This window comes from Peromyscus leucopus, chromosome X (assembly GCF_004664715.2).
Source record: "Peromyscus leucopus breed LL Stock chromosome X, UCI_PerLeu_2.1, whole genome shotgun sequence".
In the NCBI taxonomy this organism is placed as follows: Eukaryota; Metazoa; Chordata; class Mammalia; order Rodentia; family Cricetidae; genus Peromyscus; species Peromyscus leucopus.
In genome coordinates this window covers 78,284,556-78,304,705 of record NC_051083.1, presented here as the reverse complement: position 1 = coordinate 78,304,705, position 20,150 = coordinate 78,284,556, and the positions used below count along the sequence as shown (strand labels likewise).

At 34.7% G+C, this 20,150-nt stretch overlaps 2 protein-coding genes across 3 annotated transcripts in view; one reads left to right on the top strand and one right to left on the bottom strand.

Moving 5' to 3' along the window:
• Positions 1–20,150, bottom strand: part of Pcdh11x (protocadherin 11 X-linked) — a 612,116-nt gene that overhangs the window by 256,890 nt on the left and 335,076 nt on the right. The gene's annotated exons all lie outside the window — the stretch shown is intronic.
• LOC114680662 (upstream-binding factor 1-like protein 1) lies at positions 15,866–18,712 on the top strand. The gene is given in 4 exon segments (XM_028853681.2): positions 15,866–15,967; positions 15,969–16,869; positions 16,872–17,140; positions 18,692–18,712. Coding segments are annotated over 4 exon segments (1,293 nt in total).

Genomic DNA, 20,150 nt, shown 5'->3' with positions numbered 1-20,150 from the left:
CAAGAATATAAGAAGTTTATGTAGTACAATGCCTGTGAATTCAAGGTTGAGGTACAGTGATGGACTGTGTCTCAAAAATTTATAAATAGCTATATTTATATAGTTATATAGTGTTCAATAAATGAAAATTTTATTATTATGATCAACAGTAAATCAATAAGAACACATAAAAGAAATCTGTAGATAGATATCTGCTTGATATTATCAGTTTGATTTTCTGATTTAAAAATTTTATGGAGACATAAGTTAAAGAGAGGAATAAAACAGTATTTTCATTACTTAAGTTTTAATACTTGATTTTTTTCCTCAAACATTATTTCATAGAGAATTACCATTCTAATGGGAATTAAGATATCTCATAGTTTCAATATGAAAGAAATTTCTACTTAATCCTTAGTCATTCAAAACTCATTTTACATAGAAGTAAATATCTGATCTAATTTCTGAAGATACTTAACTGCTGCTTTTATTTGAGAAATGATTACAAAATACTAGTACCAAAGACTTTACAAAAGATCACTTAAATTTCAAGTACATAATTAATGTTAGTTGTAGTCTCATGGGAGGTGAAATCTGCATCTTTTACAATCAAATATACTATGCAAAATAGTCTTAAAATGAGAATAAGATTTATTCTTTATAACTTTGTTTAATGGCCCTTTTTAAACATCTGGTACTCTGAGAAATATTTAGACATGTGGATGCAGGTGTCAAACTGGTACAAATGTATTCACAATTTTAAATACACAATGAGACCCATACATAAGACATAGAATTACTAAGCTCAGTCTGTGATAGATAGTATTTTCTTGATTATGGAGACATATATATCATGTTCAAATTATTTTAGTATTTCTCTAGGGCACTACATAAAAGATTGTCAAAGATGGAGATATTAAAAAGTCACTCATTCCTGCAATTATGTAATAAAAAAATTGTTGTTTGCTGTACATTCTTCTTTCATACTTTTTTGGTTACTTTTTTTTCTGAAATGTTCTCTTTTTCCCTCTGTTCCTCCATATTATCTTCCTAATGAAGAGCTTAACTTTCTGAACTTCATTTTCCAAAATGTCTTTGCGATGATTGTCATTCAATCTTATTCCTTTGGAGCTCTAAGCCCCACAAATCCTTCTATAAGTTGCCTCAGTCAGGGTGTTTGATCACAGGAATAACAAAGTAACTAAGATACACATCTACATTACCAAAACCAAACAGTTATCTCTGAGATCATACGTATTTATATAACTTTATACAGGCTGAGAAGGTCATATTTATGTATTTAGAAATAGACATATTATATAAATAATGTATATAATATATATGAATATGCAATTTTATGACTCTCCATAACCTGTGGTAAACTTATATTCCAGTTTCTAGCTTATTAAAAATTTCTGCTCTCACGGGAGCAAGTAGTAGTAGTATCTTTCTGGTAAGTGTTAGCCATCTACTTGTACTTAAGGCTCATTCAGTAGTAGAGAAGTTAATACCTCATACTGTCAACTTAGAAAATACTCATGTCTAAGAAGACAAATTATCCTAGAAGAGAACCTGTTACTGCCACTTTACAAAATCAATATAATTCCTAATATCATTCTAAAAACTTATTTTTATACCAACAGATAAATATAGCTTTCACGTTTCAAAAAATAAGCTTCTTTTTGCAACAGAAGGAAAGCACTACAGGAACATACAACTGGTCAAAATACAGAGAAAAAGTGACAATGTGGTGCCATTCCCCTACTGATTAATCTAAAACAACCCTTACACCTAAGGCTCAGGGACCCTGGTAGAAGAGAAAATTGAAAGATTTTAAAAGCCAGAATAGCAGGATGGCTACTGTGCAATAGTGTCTTGTAGACAATTAAATCAGAGAATGTACAGGCAATGATTATGAATACAGACATATAAAAAAATCACATAACAAAATCCAAGCATTCTTCATAGGAAAAGTACTAAGTTGTGGAGAAACAGAAAGAAAAATTTCCTGAAATTATTAAAAGACATTTATGAAACCCACAGAGAATATAATTAGCAAAGGCTAGAGGCTTTCTTACTTAGACAGATTACACAATAATGATTTTTCCTTCTACCACTAATATTCAGTACAGCTGTAGCTTAGGCCATTTTATAAGTCACAAAAATAATAGTCAATGAATACATGTGTGAATAAATAAAATTCAGCCACATTAGAATGAAGTATGTATTATGTAATTGAACTCTGTGTGCAGAAAACATGAATGTATATAAAGAAAATATTAAGGAATCTATCAAAATTTGAAGTAAAACTATTAGACAAAGATGTATTGCGATAGATCAGAATGTAAGAATCAATTATAAACTCTAATTCATTTAATTTTATTCATGTTAGGCATAAAAACAAAATAATATATTTAAATTTTAGAATATGTTCTGTCATTTAAATTCTTTCCTACCCCCATGATCCCTTAATTCTCATGTTTACTTTCACATTTTTCTTCATCTTTTATTTACTTCATCCTGCACAAAATTGATATTACTGTCCATTCTAGTATCTTAGATATTTGTGGTTTGACTAAGTGCTTTCTTAAGCAATAATGAAACTACATTTATTTATTCTGATTACCAAATATAATTCCTGATGTCATTTTCAGTGTCTTATGCTTTAGCTTAGAAAGGCAGACCCAAAATAAATGAGGTTGAAATAGATAACATCAAAAGTCTGCACTTCTAGTTTCATTGCACAAAATTCATGATAATAATAGCATACTGCTCATGCAAGATGTCGCACATATGCTTCTCCAGAGTCCTGAATTTAACAATTAACAATCTATTTTTATGTAACTCCAAACAGTAGTTCTCTGAGATGTCCTTGTTTTACAAGTGATAACACTGAAGTACATTTTCATGAAAACTCACTGTTAGAAGTGCAGAACCATTTGGCATACATTATTTTTTGCAGTAACTTAAGGTATATAACTTTTATTCTCTACAGTACCTAAACTGTATATATATTCAATTGTTCATTACCAATGAATTCTGGAAATTCTAGAGGACCTGTACCTTTTGGTAATGGCCATACCCACTAAAACTGACTGGTTTAAAAGCCAATAACACTGCTAGAGTTGATACCAGGACAAAATTCTCCAATACTGTAAAATAACTTTTATCTTAGAATCAATTTTGATTTATAGAAATGGCGCTGGAGGTTATATAATAATTCTTCTATACTTTACATCCATTTTTCCTATTATTAACACCTTGTTACTACAGTTTGTATAAATAATTCTACAATCTACACATTTTTTCAATTATTTACACCTTACAGAAATTGTTAATCCCAAAGACGAAGGAGAAAGACCACTAACTGAAATTAATTAAAGCAAGCTTTTTCATTCATGTACATAGGCTGCATCCCTCTAGGTGAGGTTTGAGAGGTCAACTTTGGACTTGACAAGAATTTTTATCTCAGGAGTAGGGAGTTTACAAATGGGGAATTTTGCAGGCAAAATAGGTAGGGTTACAGAAGCAGAACAAAACCAGATGGTCATAACAGGTAGTCACAAAAAGGTAGTTAAAACAACCTTTTGAAACAAGGATATGACTGAAAGTATGTTCATTACAACTTTTTGAAACAAAGGCATGATTGTAAAGTGGTCATAGGATAATCCTAACAACAGGTGGTCATAGCAACAGTTGAGCATAATAGCCTTTTGAAACAAAGATATGCTTGCCATTAACTGGAATAAGCAGTACAGAACCATTTGTAGTGAAGGTTTCAGGTAGGGCATAGCCCAATCCTTGAGAAACAGATGTTTAATCCTAAACAGGAATGAGCCTGGGTTGATGTTACTATAAGATGACTTTAAAGTCTTAGCCGGAGGCAGGCTGGTTCATCAAAATGTGATATATTTTGTCATAATTAATAAACCAGCATGCGCCCATAATTAATTTTTATGTTGTTTCAATTTCCTTAATGTCTTTACCTTATCCAATATCCCATCAATAGTTACATATTATATTTAGATATCATTTTTCCCTTTTGAGGAGCCTATGCTTTCCTTGGCATTCATAGTTTTGTTAGTTTTTTTAACCAAAGGTTTTATAGAATATTCTTCATTTTAAAAGAAAAAACAGTGTATTTCAATTTAGATTTCATAACAGAAGGTAGAAAAATCAATTCTGTATGCTAGCTTAGTCTTTGAGACTGTTACACTGTTAGTCTTTATTCTTAATGAGACCAGATATGTGGTATAATTTTCAGTCTTCAATTATAGGCCTTTATAACACAATATTACCTGATGAGACACTTTAGATTACAAAGCAAGTAAAAACTTCATTCTTTTATGTCTTCTTTTATCATTTTTATTTGTCAGTGTCTTCTCATTACATTTTTGAATTTATATCATTTTTAATTGAAGTTCTCTGTCTTTTATGAAAGAATTGAAAAGCTATTCTATCAAAATATTTTAAGGCTAGCAAAACAAGAAATACATTAAAAGTATAAGATTCTGATCAAAATTCTTAACTTATTAGAGTTTACTTTTTTCTCTTGATATTTTAAGAAATCTTTGTTGAACCACAATGAAAATAATCATGTAACAAATATTTATTTCCATAATAATATTGTATTATATTCTTAGTCATAAATGTTTGTGTTGATATACTGTACCTACAGTGCCATCAAGTTACTGATAGATGACGTCATTCTGTATGCTGTGAAAATGTGTTGTTCTGATTGGTTGATAAATAAAGCTCTTTGGCCAATGGTGAGGCAGAATAAGGTTAGTCAGGACATTTTAACTGGAGAGATAGGAGAGAAGAAAGGAGAGCTGAGGAGACACTGCTAGCTACCGTCAGAGGAATCAAGAATTAAAGATACTGGTAAGCCACTAGCCACGTGGCAAAGTATAGATTTATAGAAATGGGTTAATTTAAGATATAAGAGCTAGCTAGCAAGAAGCCTGAGTCATTAGACCATATAGATCATAATTAATATAAACCTCTGTGTGTTCATTTGGGTCTGAGAGGCTGCAGGACCAGAGGGCTGTGGGAGTCAGTCGGGACCAGGAAAACTTCAGCTACATGTTCCAATTGCCTTTTCATTTAATACATGCCTTTTCATTTAATCAGATAATAACTTGCCAAAAAGGAACATCCCCAAAATTAGTCTTGGGGAAAGGTTTTTGTCTTTTAGGAGAATGAAGGTTAAGGAATCTGAAGAACACAAGACAAATGAGACAACTGAAGAAAAGAGACAAATCATCTATCCCAGGAAACAGAGTGAAACGGCGTATGGGTATATATTATCTAAAAATTTTTCTGTCTTCCTAAATGTTTATTTCTGCTTTTCTTTAAAGATTTAACACTATTGGTCTTCTAATAATCCCAGTTCAATTAAAATTTAAAGCTGACTTTGGAGTTGGAGAATGGCTCTCTCCTTCTTTAAACTCAAGCATGTTGTTAAAAGGAAAATGCAAACTCCCTGTATCATGCCAGAATAAAAGAGCCATCTTCTGCTATGGGACAGGACAAAAGCCAAATTAATTAAGGGATTATTCTATTACTAATCTCAACTCTTTGATTCTATTCTGATTCTTTAAACTTTTCTTAAAGTATGAATTTTATATCAAAATTTACAAGATTTATATATATATATATATATATATATATATATATATATATTAAACTTTCTTAAGATATGAATGGTCATATAGAGTACTAATTCTAGAAAAAAGGCTTCAATTAGCAGCATATAGATGTCTTTGTGTTCGAGTCTCTTACCAGTTTTCTGCAGGAAATCACGGCCAGGCCTAACATCAACTGAAGTCTCCAGGAAGAAGATGGGGCCCCACAACAACAACAATTCCACGTGGACAATAATAATATCATTAAGCTGACAATCATCATCTACAGATCAACTTTGAACTACAAGGTGCTCAGAGCAATTTTGAGATGACTAGCTGAGATGAGCCAGTCTCAAAGACAACTTGAATAAGGATTTGAGATAAACCCTGAACTTTGGCATTATACACAGACTGGATAATGAAGGATATAGTTACCTTTCCTAGAATTTGACAATTAACCTAAAATTTTTCTTTCAGGATAAAGATAACTTCGCCTATACCCAGCAGGGAACAATTTTAAGAATACGACGCCCACATTCCCAAAGAGGTGGTGTGGGGCGGGTGGTTTTTTGGTCCTTTTAATGGGTTTTGGGTCTGGGATAATTTTCATTGTTTAGGGGGGTTGGTTACAAGTTGTTGTCAAGGGTTAGGAAAAAGGCTAAGCAAGGTAGATTAGATTTAAGTTTTTTGTTTAAAAAAAGAGAGAAAGAAAGAAAGAAAGAAAGAAAGAAAGAAAGAAAGAAAGAAAGAAAGAAAAGAAAAAGACAATTACTAGTTTTAAATACTTTACATTGGATTGGATTGTTTTATATTGTATACAAATTTGAAATTGATATTGTTAGAAAATGCTATATGTATATTTCTTTTTTTTAAAGTTAAAAATCTTTATTTTTATTTAGACAAAAAGGGGGGAATGTAGTAGAACTTTTTTTATGATATATATTTTCTATTTTACAGTATCATTCAGTTCTACATATCAGCCATGGGTTCCCCTATTCTCCCTCCTCCCACGCCCTCCCCTTACCCCCAGCCCACCCTCCATTCCCACCTCCTCCAGGACAAGTCCTCCTCCGAGGACTGTGATCAACTTGGTAGACTCAGTCCAGGGAGGTCCAGTCCCTTCCTCCCAGACTAAGCCAAGTGTCCCTGCATAAGTTCCAGGTTTCAGACAGCCAACTCATGCAATGAGCACAGGACTTGGTCCCACTGCCTAGATGCCTCCCAAACTGATCAAGCCAATCAACTGTCTCACCTATTCAGAGGGCCTGATCCAGCTGGGAGCCCCTCAGCCTTTGGTTCATAGTTCATGTGTTTCCATTCATTTGGCTATTTTTTTCAATAATTGAGTAAAACTGAAATTTATTATATGCCACAGTCGTCCTAGGGACCTCCATGCTATATATATATAGCCTCTATGGTTCTATGGGTTGTGGTCTGATTGTTCTTTATTTTATATCTAGAATCCACCAATGAGTGAGTACATACCATAACTGTCTTTCTGGGTTTGGGTTACCTCACTCAGGATGAATTTTTTCTAGTTCCATCCATTTGCCTGCAAATTTCATGCTTTCATTGTTTTTCTCTGCTGAGTAGTACTCCATTGTGTATATGTACCACATTTTTTTCATCCATTCTTCCATTGATGGGCATCTAGGTTGCTATATGTATATTTCTAATTGTATTTATACCATTCATTTAACAATGTAATGCAATTTTCTGATCCTTGAATGTTATTATTACCAACTATTAGGATATAAAGAAATGAAAGTTAGTAGTTAGACATTACAATAGAACTTGTAATCATATTAGATATGTTTTAGAAATTGAGCAGAGATATTTTAGACAGGTCATCTTCAAACCCTTCAGAGATCTACAGAATATGGCATTTAAAATGTTTTAATAACTTAGAAATTTTTTTTGAGACATGTCAGCTCCTGGCAGTACCAATCTACTTCAGAGAAAATATGGGCATTGAAGAAACTGCATATGGAGTTAACTTTCATTGTGGCAAAAGTTAGCCACTGGACAACAAAGTATCCTCAAATCAATAGGACAAAATGGACAGACAGAACACGAAACAAAGGACTACTGATTCTTGCCAAAACAAGTGTGGTTATGGCTTTATCAAAAGGCATCTTCTGAAGCCAGGACAATATGGCACCATCCCTGAAGTGACCTTCGCAATCCGGAAAAGGTACGGTGCCCTTTTCTTCGAAGGCAGCTGAACAGGCAGTGGGCCGATGGCTTCTGTTGTGCAATGGAATAGCAGCTGAAAGCTCACCCCTCTCAATAGTAGACTGGCATTTAATAGAGGGATGTGGAGAAGAAGGGGATGCTGAGATGAAGCCATATATACACAGCCAAGAAGAATGGACAGCTGAATTAAAAAACCATCAACAATTTCCAGAATTTAAAATCCTGAATCATGACAGGACACTAGTGGAATTCAGGTGTTTCTGGTACATGGACTGCTCTCACCCAATGTGAGGTTGAACTGTTGACCTTCTGTACATCCTACTTCACAAATGAGTCTGTCAGATATGCTAAGCCTATAGGCTGAAGATGATGCCCCAACACTGCGGAGAAACCTCAGGTGACTGCCCAGGCAGCTGGCTGTTTCTGTCAACTCACAATTTTTTTGGAAGTTGCTTGCATGCACTTCCTGTTTTTATTTTTGTTAGCTAATATTATTTCCTTCTTGGGTCTCTGAGGGAGTTGAAGATTAGTTAGTTATAGTTGAAGGTTAGTTAGTTATAGTTGAAGATTAATTAGGATAGAAAGTGAATTAGATACATTTTGGACTTACCAAAATAGGATAGATAATGGAATTATTTTCTCTGATTTGTCACATACAAATGGACTAGACATTGTTTAGGTATTTTTTACTTGTATATATTGTATATAGTTATTGTACTTTTGTATATAGTTTTCTTATGCTAGTTATAACCTTTTGCTTTTTTTCTTTTTATTAAAACAGAAAAGGGGAAATATGGTGGTATTTTATTTGTACTGAAATGTGATTTTATTTGTATGTTAATAAATAAAGTTGCCTGGGGGTCAGTGCTATTAGAGTCATGGCAAGAGCATGGCGGTGGTGGCGCACGCCTTTAATCCCAGCACTTGGTAGAAGAGCTAGCTAGATCTCTGTGTGTTCAGGGATACAGCCAGCATTGGAGACACACACCTTTAAGACCTGGAGGGCTGTAATACAGGTAGTGATGAGGCAGTCATGTGTTTGGGTTTACAACCAATGAGAAGGCAGAACAGAAAGACTATGTAAAGACATACACACAGGAAGTAGGTCTCTTTCGGAGAGGTAGGAGCACCGCAGCAAGGGTAAGGTTTTAGCTCTGAGCTCTGACCTCTTGGCTTTCTCTTTTACATTGGTTCTGTGTTTCTTATTTAATAAGACGGTTGGTTACATCTACAATCTAACTTTGCTGACAATGCCAATTTTGACTTTTTAATATTTTTTCATTATGTGTTATATATCCATGATACTGTGTTACATAATGATAATATGTTATACATTGAGCAGATAAAAAAGGGGACATTAGGAAATCTGAGGTGAATATGTAATTATATTTTATGTTGAATAGTGATTCTCAGATGAATCAACAAATCTATCATGACATTTTCTCTATAGAAAATGATTATAAGTTTAGTACTATCTATTTTATTATTTTAATTATATCCTAAATAAAATTGTAGTAATATATTCAATATAAAAATGTTAAAAGTTCAATATGTTTTCTAGTTGATTTACAAGGAAAATATTTCATGCAACATTTAATTCACTAATTTGGCAACTTGTCAATAGTGTATAACTTTGTATGGCAAAACAAAATTACTAACTATTGTGCCTTGCATTGCTCATTTTGAATGTAAATATATCATATTTCTATGTATATCTACTGAAGAGAGAAAGAACAAAGCAATAAAATATTCCCATATCCTTACAATTAAATAAATGCTTGTATGTAAAATGATAAAAAGTTGCATTTTCCTTTATGATTCCAAAGTGATTCATCTGCTAAGTATTACTTAATATTACATTAAGCTTTACTATTAGTAACCTTGTAATATTTTATATAGTGAATAATTATTTAATATTTTTTTACTCACACACACATATATCCTTAAACTTCGATTAAAATTTGATTATTTTGTTACTGACATTTGTCATTTATCTTTCATTTTTTACATTTATTTATTTAGCATTATAGAGAGAATATCTGTTTATATCTGTGTCTACTAATGTACAATTATAGAGATCAGTGAAGAACTTATGAGAGATTAACTTATGAACCATGGAGTTTAATTAGATGTTCTTGCCCAAATTTTAGTGTGAGGGCAGCTTATCAATGACTACTATTAAAAAAAATGGGACCCTCTCCCACTAATTGATAGTATACCATCAGGACGGATGAGTTATCAAGACCTCTCCTATATTTATAATGAAATACTGATGAGCCCAATATTGTGCAGGTCTTATGCATATAAGCAGTTTCAATATGTTTGTTAGTACATGGTCTATGTCATGTCCAGAAGTATTTTCTTCACCTCACCCTATTCTCTGGTCCTGAATTTCTTTCTGCCATTTCTTCCTTTTTATTTCCTGTGCCTTACAATGAGTTATACAGCTGTCCCACTTATGGCCAACCCCTTCACCACTGCTTGTTTTCAGTACTTTGGCCAGATAGTGGTTTCCACAGTTACCTCTGCCCACTGCTGTAAGCTTCTTTGATGAAGTCTGGGCCCTGAATTATTTTAGGCATTTATATTTTATATGTGCATGAGTATGAGTGTGTGTGGGTTTTATATATGTTAATTCATTTTATCCCTATTTTATTTGATATTGAAGACTCTCCTTTATTGCAATTGTAGCTGCTAGAAGCACATAGGAAATTACAGCCTTGATTATTGTTAATATTTTAAGGACCTTGAAGGACCCAAATAATATATTGAGAACCGTATGGGGTGTATTTTATTTTTTCTACTCAGCTCAACATTTTATAAACACAGAAAGCTTTTCCTTCCCCAAAAACATTTAGTCATGAGATATAATGTGCATGTTATAAGGAAACATACAGTAATTCTTAATGGGAATTCAAATTTTAATTTTATTAATGCCTTAAAATTGTTTGTTAATTACTGCAGCAGGCACAGCAGAGGAAAGCATTGGCTGTAATTATAGTATTGGATAGTTTAACAAATTGAGTATTACATCCATGTACATTTAGCCAGCATTCTCTTTCCTATTTTTCAAAAGATACATTCATATGCCCCCAAACAGATGCATGCATGTACAGCACGATAACTGCCTTGACAAAAGGCACTCTGTTTTTCGGGATAGTTCTATTGTGTTCTTCAGTCACTAACTGTTATTGATTCATGAAACAAATATGACTCATTTTTGGTTTTATTAGTCAGGCTGTCTCTTGTTAATTACTCTTAGTTCAAATCACTTTGTATTTCATTAAGGTCAACAAATTGAAGAGACTGAATTATTCATGTTGGTCTCTCCAGTTCTCTTGGCTCTGCCACTTAGTTATTTAAACACCAATAAATAATAAAGCAACATTTTTCTTTATCCCTTATAACAAATAGTTGAAAATGTGTGTGTGTGTGTGTGTGTGTGTGTGTGTGTGTTTGTGTGTGTGTGTGTGTGTGTGTGTGTGTGTAGGCTGAGAGAATGGGATAGAATAATGCAGGATACCAGTGTTACCAGTGTAAGTTTGTACAGCAATAGTTAAGAAGATGTCATCTTTTTTAAATATCTCCTTTTTCCATATTTATTGTTCTTTTCTGGAAGGCATTGTTCTATTATGTGACATTTTCAAATGAAATCTGTTTTATACAAAACTTTATGAGATCTCCTGAATTATGTCAGCCAACAGAGACCCACAAGTAATCTGGTTTAGCAGACATTACATATACATATTGAAATTGAGCAGAGGTGTAAATCAGTTGCATAGCCCTTTCCTAGCATGTGTGAGGCCCTGGATTTCATCTTCAGGAACACGAAAAATAGAAAAAGAAAGAAATTTAAATTATTTCTCTGAGACAATTGCATAAGGAGAAGTGAAGTAGAATCATTCAAAGGAGAATGTGTAGGTAAAGCATTACAGTATCATGAAAACCATCAGTTACAGTCAGTTCTAATTCATAAATATACTGATATTTTCATAAAATATTACCTAAGTTTTATTTTTGAAATAAATTTGAGTTTTCTGTAGAAAATATGAGAAACATTCACCCATTGATTAAGATCAACTATTTTATCAATTCTAAAATATAATTATTTGTGTCTATAATATAGATAAAACACATTAAACACAATATTTGTTGTTTTATATTGCTAATATTAATCAAATGTAATTTTAACACACATATGTTTTATACTTCTCCATGTTTTCATAGAATTTTTAGAGCTACCTTCTAATAAGAGAAGTTGGGTTTATCAATTTTCTATCAGTAGAACAAATATATGGAATAATTAACATATAAGGACAACAAGTTTGATTGGTCTTCCAACTTTGAAGAGTTCCAGAAGATGATCACTCTCCCCTATTGCTCTTGGACCTGCAATGGGACAGCACAGTATACAAGTGGCATGTGAGACTGCTAAGGCATTTACTAAAAGGCCAGGTGAGGAAAAGAATAAGGAAGATATCAGATTCACACATGGCCTTTGAGGCATGGGACTAATTAATGGATTAAATACCTGCCAATTTGTTCTACTTAAATATTCTAGCACCTCCAAATGTCACCACTGCTAGAACAAAACCTTAACACATGGGTTTTGGGAAGAGAGAACATTAAAATTTAGACTGACAGTAAAGATATGCTTCACAGTGAGCCTTCTTTCTACTCTTGGATGAGTTTTAAAAGCAATCTCCATCTTCAGGCTGGGTAGATTTTTTTTTTTTGCTTTTTGCTTTTTTTAAGTGCTTATATTTTCTAAAATAATAATAAACTAATAAAAGCCCATGTAATTGTCTTACTCAGTTTCCCCATCAAAAGACAATGTTGTCTCCTTATCCCTCCCTGCCGAGGCATGTTTTTCCTGAAATTGCAGATAAAAAACTTGATAAATGATAATCAGTTCTAAAAGCAAATTTGTATTATAATTACTAAATACTACTTTTGTATATCTAAATCAGCAAATGCTTTTTCAAATGGACAAATGCTTAATAAGGAGCTATTCTAGTACAAATTTTAAAATAAATATACTCACATGAATACTTTCAAATATGTTTTAAAGTAGATATAACACTACACTTCTCTATATATTCCAAATATATAATAATTACTGAAACTTTGGAAATTATAGTCAACTAACAGATGTTATTCTAGAGTAGAGAAATTTAGCATTATCCTTGCTGTGTGTATGTAACTTTAAAATGGACTTGCTATGCCCCAGTAACTTGTTTTTTTTTTTTTTTTTTTTTTTTTTTTTGCCCGGATTTTACTTATTTATTTATTTACTTACTAACTTACTTATTTTCCTATCTTTCTATTTATTTACTTGAAAAAGTCTTTTTTCTCAGAACCAAACAGGCTTGTCTAACAGCAAATACATAAAGTTACTTTTCTGATGATTAGATGATCAATTTATAACAGACTCTGAGTTTGACCTTGAAATGTAGGTGACAGGTTAAGGGAAGGAAGAGTAAGAGGATCATGGTGGAATCCAACAAACTGGGGAGCAGCTGATTCAATCCATGCTTTCTGACCCTTACAAAGAACAAATCTGTTGCAAGATATTATTCTAAGCTCCAAAATATATAATCTATCATCAACAAAATTAAATACATAGATTTTTTTAAAAAATTAGTATGTACTAATTATGGAAGAGTGAATTTCCTCGTGATATTTGAAATCATGGATTAGTCAGGGTTCTCTAAAGGGACAGAACTGATAAAATGACTGTACAATTAACAGGAAACCTATTAGATTATATACTGAAGATGTGGTTTGAGTAGCCCAACAATGGCTGTCTCACAGACAGAAGGCTGAGAATCCAGTAGTTGTTCAGTCCATGAGGCTGGATGTCTCTTCAGTCCAAATATGGCCTTGGAGTCTTGCAGGATTCCTGGAAAGCTGCTTGTCTTCAGTCTATATGGGAATCCTGATGAAGCTGGATTTAATATTGGCCAGAGCAACAAAATAGACAAAATTCCCAACATGAGTGAAGACAAGCCAGCAAAAACCAGAAGTTTCTTCCATGTACTTTTGTGTGGGTTCCATCAGAAGGTATGGCTCAGTCTTTTTTTTTTTTTTTCTTTTTCTTTTCTTTCTTTCTTTCTTTTTTTCTTTTTTTTTTTTTGGTTTTTCGAGACAGGGTTTCTCTGTGTAGCTTTGCGCCTTTCCTGGAGCTCACTTGGTAGCCCAGGCTGGCCTCGAACTCACAGAGATCCCCCTGCCTCTTCCTCCCGAGTGGTGGCACACGCCTTTAATCCCTCTTCCCTTTTGTTTGCACTTTTTTGTCTGATGGTTTATCTGTTCCCACGGCCTTCTTCAGCTTCGCGCCCACCTTGGCAGGGGCGGGCTTGGCCGACAGCCTCGCTGAGCGCTGCTTGGGCTCCGCCTTGGCCGGCCGCTCTGTCCTCGCTAACCTTCCTCTTGGGCATCCTGGTGGCGCTGGGTGGGAGGCACATGCGAGGCCGAACCCGTCACAGAGTTACACCGCCTCGGCTGCCACCACACGAACTGCAGCGACGTGCTGCGGGGGCGGTGGGAGAACCCTCAGAGAGTTTTTAAATGAGGGATGTCTTTTATCATTTCTAATTTATTATTTTCAAAAATAATTCTCAATATTATTCTCAAGTATTCAGAAGTTTACTCTCAAGATTTCTCCTTTGAGAGGATTGGCCTCTACCAAGGATGAGCCCTCTTATTGGTTCCGCAACTCAGAGTGTTACCCCTGAAACTATATATACACAAACAACAACTCAAGGCTCAGCAGATTACATGCAATTTGGCTTAGGTAAGGTTCAGAGCACATTTTTGGAAAAAATAGGAGAATATTCAGAGTGATCTGTTGAACCACATTCCAGAGAAATTACACTAGAAAGGACAATATTGGTGAGAGACTAGCAACCGTCAGAGCTGTTGCCCCATATTGGAGTTCTAGGTTCCAGATACTTGTGTCTGTAGAAAGAGTAGCCAGATAAAACTGCAAATGTGGTAATGAAATGCTTGTTTGAAACCTATGCAAGATGATGCAGCATAGAGCTCTTACTCCCGGACACAGACTCCTTGAGACTATATAAATCCATCATTTATTACACAGTCACAGTCAAATGCCACAGTTGGATGTCTAGGGAGTTCAGTGTCTTGTCTCCTGTTTTCAGCTCATTTGCATGTAAATGATGAACAGCTTGGCTCTATCCAGACAGCAGTCAGATTCAGTGTGAAAGTTCTTTCTTCTTAGTCATTTAGTCTTTTTGTTTTGGCATTTTATTCCATCCCCACTGGGTCCTCTTGCCACCATATTGTTTTTCTTGTTCTTCTTGTTCTTGTTCTTTTTGATCTTGTTCTTGTTCTTCTTGTTCTCGTTCTCGTTCTTCTTCTTCTCCTTCTCCTTCTCCTCCTCCTTCTTCTCCTCCTCCTTCTTCTTCTTGTTCTTCTTCTTCTTGTTCTTCTTCTTCGTGTTCTTCTTCTTGTTCTTCTTCTTCTTCGCTCATCTAAGTTTCCCCAGCCTGGTATTTATATCATTCACATTTAGTTGTATTTATTTATTTATTTTTGTTTGTTTGTTTGATTGATTGATTATCACTGTATAACACTTATTGTCCCTGAATTTGATCTGTACCCCACACTGCCCCTGAATTTACACAGATTTGTTCCCTGGTGCTGAGAATAAAGGTGTACACCACCATGACCAGCTTCATTACCACATTTTTCAGGCAAGCTCTGCTAATATTTGGTAAAAGAGGCTTAAGAGGGTATAGCTATGTTATATATAAGGCAAACAACTTTTGTTTCAAAAGGAGAAATTATCACCTTGCATTGTTAATAGTAAATTAATGGTATAAATAATATGTTACAAGTGATACCTGATTTTCGTTTATAAATTCCAATAAGGAAGTCTAACATTCATTTTATTTCTCTTCAGAATTACAGATTCACTCTAACTGTGAAATTCAGAAACTATCTACAAAGTTGTACGTGTTTGTCTAAGCAGTTTGAGCTACTATTGACGTGTTTGCAAAACTGAGATATTATTAGTGGGCACAGAACCTAGGCTAGTGATGGCATCACTTGATAAAGATTATCCATGGTCCCAAGAAGACATTCTGAAGTTACTGGAATGCATCAAGAAAAATATCCCCTCAGATGACTCCACATCATTCCAAAAAAACCCAGGAAGACCTAGACTGGGGCAAAGTGGCTTTTAAACATTTTTCAGGCAAAATGTGCAAACAAAAGTGGATGCAACTTTCTCATACTTTGAGGAAGTTCCGCACACTGTCAGAATTAGTGCTAGAAGCCAGTGAACATATGAAACAACAGACCAAAAGGAAGAAACACCCTGACTTCCCCAAAAGACCCCTGACTGCCTATCTGCGCTTCTACAAGGAGCAGCGGGCCAAGTACTCTCAGCGCTATCCTAAATACAACAACTCGCAGCTGGCCAAACTCCTGGCTGAGAAATACAATCAGCTGCCAGGGGAGATCAAGGAGAAATACATTCAGGACTTCCAGAAGGAGAAGCGGGACTTTGAGGAGAAAGTGACTAAATTCAAGAGAAGCCATCCTGACGTAGAGCATTATAAGTATAAGAAATCTGTGGTGCTCAGGAGCCAGGAAACCAAAGTCCCTAAGAAATCACAAAGAAATATGGAAAACGTGAAGTCTTCTCCAAAAACAGATCTTCCCAAAACATCTCCCTCCGTGATGAAATTTCAGGGAGAACCCAAGAAACCTCCTATGAATGGATACGAAAAATTTCACCAAGATATGTGGTCAAGTCTGGAGCTGTGCCATCTACCCTTGAGGGAGCGCCGGGTTGAGATTAGCAGAAGATGGCACCGAGTCCCGAAGAGCCAGAAAGAGCACTATAACAGCCAGGCCGAGGAGCTACAGAAACAATACCGGGTGGACATGGACCTCTGGCTCAAGGGATTGTCATCTGAGGAGTATGCCGCCTACAGAGAGGCGAAGGCCACCTATGGTAAGGGAAAGAACTTCGCCATGTCTGGACAGACAGATCAGCAGTCTGCTTCAGCAGAGGAGCAGCAAAAAAGGCCTGGGAAATGCAAGGGCTGCTGACTCCTGGAACAGATTCCTCGGAGACTATTGAGGGCGCTGATGGTGGCTCCCAAGTATCCAGGCAGAATATGATGGAAGATGGAAAAGAGGAAGACTCTAGCAGCTCCTCGGACAACTCTAGCAGCTCTGACGACGACTCCATCACCTCCGACGACGACTCCATCACCTCTGACGACGACTCTAGCAGCTCCTCAGACGACTCCAGCAGTACAGATGAAGATGAAGATGAAGATGAAGATGGCCAGGCGGTGGAGGCGCAATCCTCTGATCCCAGCACTCGGGCTGAAGAGGCAGGCGGATCTCAGAGTCTTTACATGCTGCTGGTCATGGCGGCGGCTGCAGTGTCTCTCCGCCTCAGCCTTCTGCTTCCCAGAATCGTAACTTGTTTATTAAGAAAGGGAAATTCCTAAAATTTTATCATGTTGTTGTCAATGACAGCAATTCATAGAACAGGCATCCTTTTCTAATATTTTTCCTCAATCTTGTATATTCCCCTCATTATGAAAATCATTATTCATTTTTATAATTAATTCTGTAGCTATACAAATTTAAAAATATTTTTTCACAATAAGGTTATATATTTTCTCATCATAAGAAATGAAAAAAAGAACTAAAATAGAGAACTAAAGTTTGAAATTATGCTTTTGAAAACCAGAAAGAAGATAAAGCAAGAGGTAAAAGATGGAAGAGAAGAAAGTAAGGAACCTTTGTATGGACTTTCATTGTTTTTTTTTATAAATTGTCCTCACTATAGACCCTTACACTACGAATGAGTAAATAAATAAATAAATAAATAAATAAATAAATAAATAAATAAAAAATCTCTCAATTTTATTTCAGTAAACCTTCTCACTACCCTATCTCCCCATCTATAGCACAAATCTAGAAAGTCATAAAAGCCTAGCAGAGACAGTTCTGTTAATACAGATTTGCTGTGGACAATATTTTAGGTAAGCAGAATTTAAAAAAAATTTCATCTAGAAGTGTTGACAGTTGCCTTCCTTGATTTCCACAGACATTTCATCAAAAAAATATTGTGGCAATTTAGAACTTCCAAAAGGCCACAGTTGAAAGTATATATTTTTTCACATGTCTAACTTGAGATTCAGGAGTAAAAAAACTACTTGTTAAATAATGTGAAATATCATTTCTCCATGAAATAATATTTCTGTTTTCACTGTCCATCTAGTCAGTATTTCACCACTCCCAATTTATGTCATCACTCTAGGACAACATTTTCATTGGACTTCTGTGGTTGTATATGTGGAAAAAAAAGAAGACATTTTGTGGTGATATTGTGTTCCCCAATATATTGTGCACCCTAATAAACTTATCTGAGGTCAGAGAACAGAACAGCCACTAGATATAGAGACCAGAAAATGGTGGCCCACATGCCTTTAATCCTAGCATTCTGAAGGAAGAGTACCATCTGGATCTCTGTGAGTTCAAAGCCACACTGGAAATAGCCAGGCATGGTGACACATGACTTTAATCCCAGAAAGTGATGGCAGGAAGCAGAAAGGTATGTTAGTTGTGAGGATCAGGAACCAGGACCTGGTTAACTTTTAGGCTTTTAGCAGCAGTTCACCTGAGATCCTTTTGGCTGAGGACTCAGAAGCTTTGAGTCTGAAGATTCATGGAAACAGGATTGGCTGAGAAGTTGGTGGAGGTGAGGATAGTTGTGGCTTGTTCTGTTTCTCTGATCCTTCAGCATTCACTCCAATAACCTGGTTCTGGGTTTGTTTTTATTAATAAGACCTTTTAAGATTCATGTTACAACATTTTCCACCTTTTTTCTGTTGCAGTGTGACTACAACATAGCATAGCTCTTTTCTTTTCATAGTGCAATGTTGTCTGTTCTCCCATTAGAACACAATAAATGGAAACAAAGAAAAAATAGCTATCAACAATTGTGGATAAAATTGTGTTTATGAATATTGGCCTCTAATTCTGTCAGTCACAAACCTCAATTAACCAAAACTCATTTTGTTAATGGAGAAAATATTGATAGTAACTTTGGATGTTTGAAATCATGTTTGCTGTGAATTTATTAACCTTAGTAATATACACTTCTCTGTTTTATAATGTATACATTTAAGAAAAGATCATAAAAATATGGCATTTTAAGGAAATCTTTTGAACAATAGCTCTCTTCTTAATTGTTGCTATATAAATAAAACAACTTTGCTACACAAAATTTGTACTTCTGAACTTAGGGTCAGTTTTAAACAATAGTAACAAAAATAAGACAAGTACAGATACATTTGGTTTTTTTTTCTAGTATTTTTTTAACCATTTTGAGGCATGTTTTCCCTATGCAACCTATGCTTGTTTTGAGTTTACTCTGTAACCAAGGTTTGGATTGAATTTATGAACTTCCCACATCAGTCTTACATTTTATATTTTACAGGTACATGTAATCACATCAGGATCATAGCTGTTCCTTTAAGTAACAGGATATGTTGTATATGAGACTCTTGGTCATTCTGTTTTCCAATCTCTAGCCTATGAGTAGAATTACCTGATGTGATATAATTGCACATTCAAAGAGCTGAAAATTGGGGAAGATAAAATTTTAAATTTGACTAACTTCTATAGAAATGTGGCATTGAAATTTGATGTCTTATGTTTACTTCTTTAATCTATTTACAATTTTACTCAGTCACATAGAAAAATAAATCAATATGTAGAAGACATTCTTCCCTGCTCTCAGCATTCCCTAGTTACCTGTAGTTTTTTGGTAGGGTGGGGACTCATTAACTTACACTATATAAAATATGTAAAAATCCAGTACATTGAAATAAGTGGATATAATGAAAGCTTATTTCATACTATAAGATATTTAGGAAGAAAATAAAATGTTATTAATAGTGTAAAGTATAAGATAGGCCTGGTGAATCACATCTAAAATGCCACTACTTGGGTTAGGCTGAAGCAGGATTACACTAACTTGAAAGCTATCCTAGGGTATAGTGAGCTCCAGGTTAACCTGGTTAACAGAGTAATTCAGTTTCACATATAAAATGAGTAAAATGCAAAATAAGGCAAATGATATTGTCACCAATGGCTTAATAATATATGTATATATGTGATATAAATATATATATATATGTGTGTGTGTGTGTGTGTGTGTGTGTGTGTGTGTTAACATATTGTGTACCCTAATAAACTTGCCTGAGGATCAAAGGACAGAGCTAATTACTAGATTAGACATAGAGGTCAGTCAGTGGTGGCAAATACACCTAATCAGAACACTTGAGATCT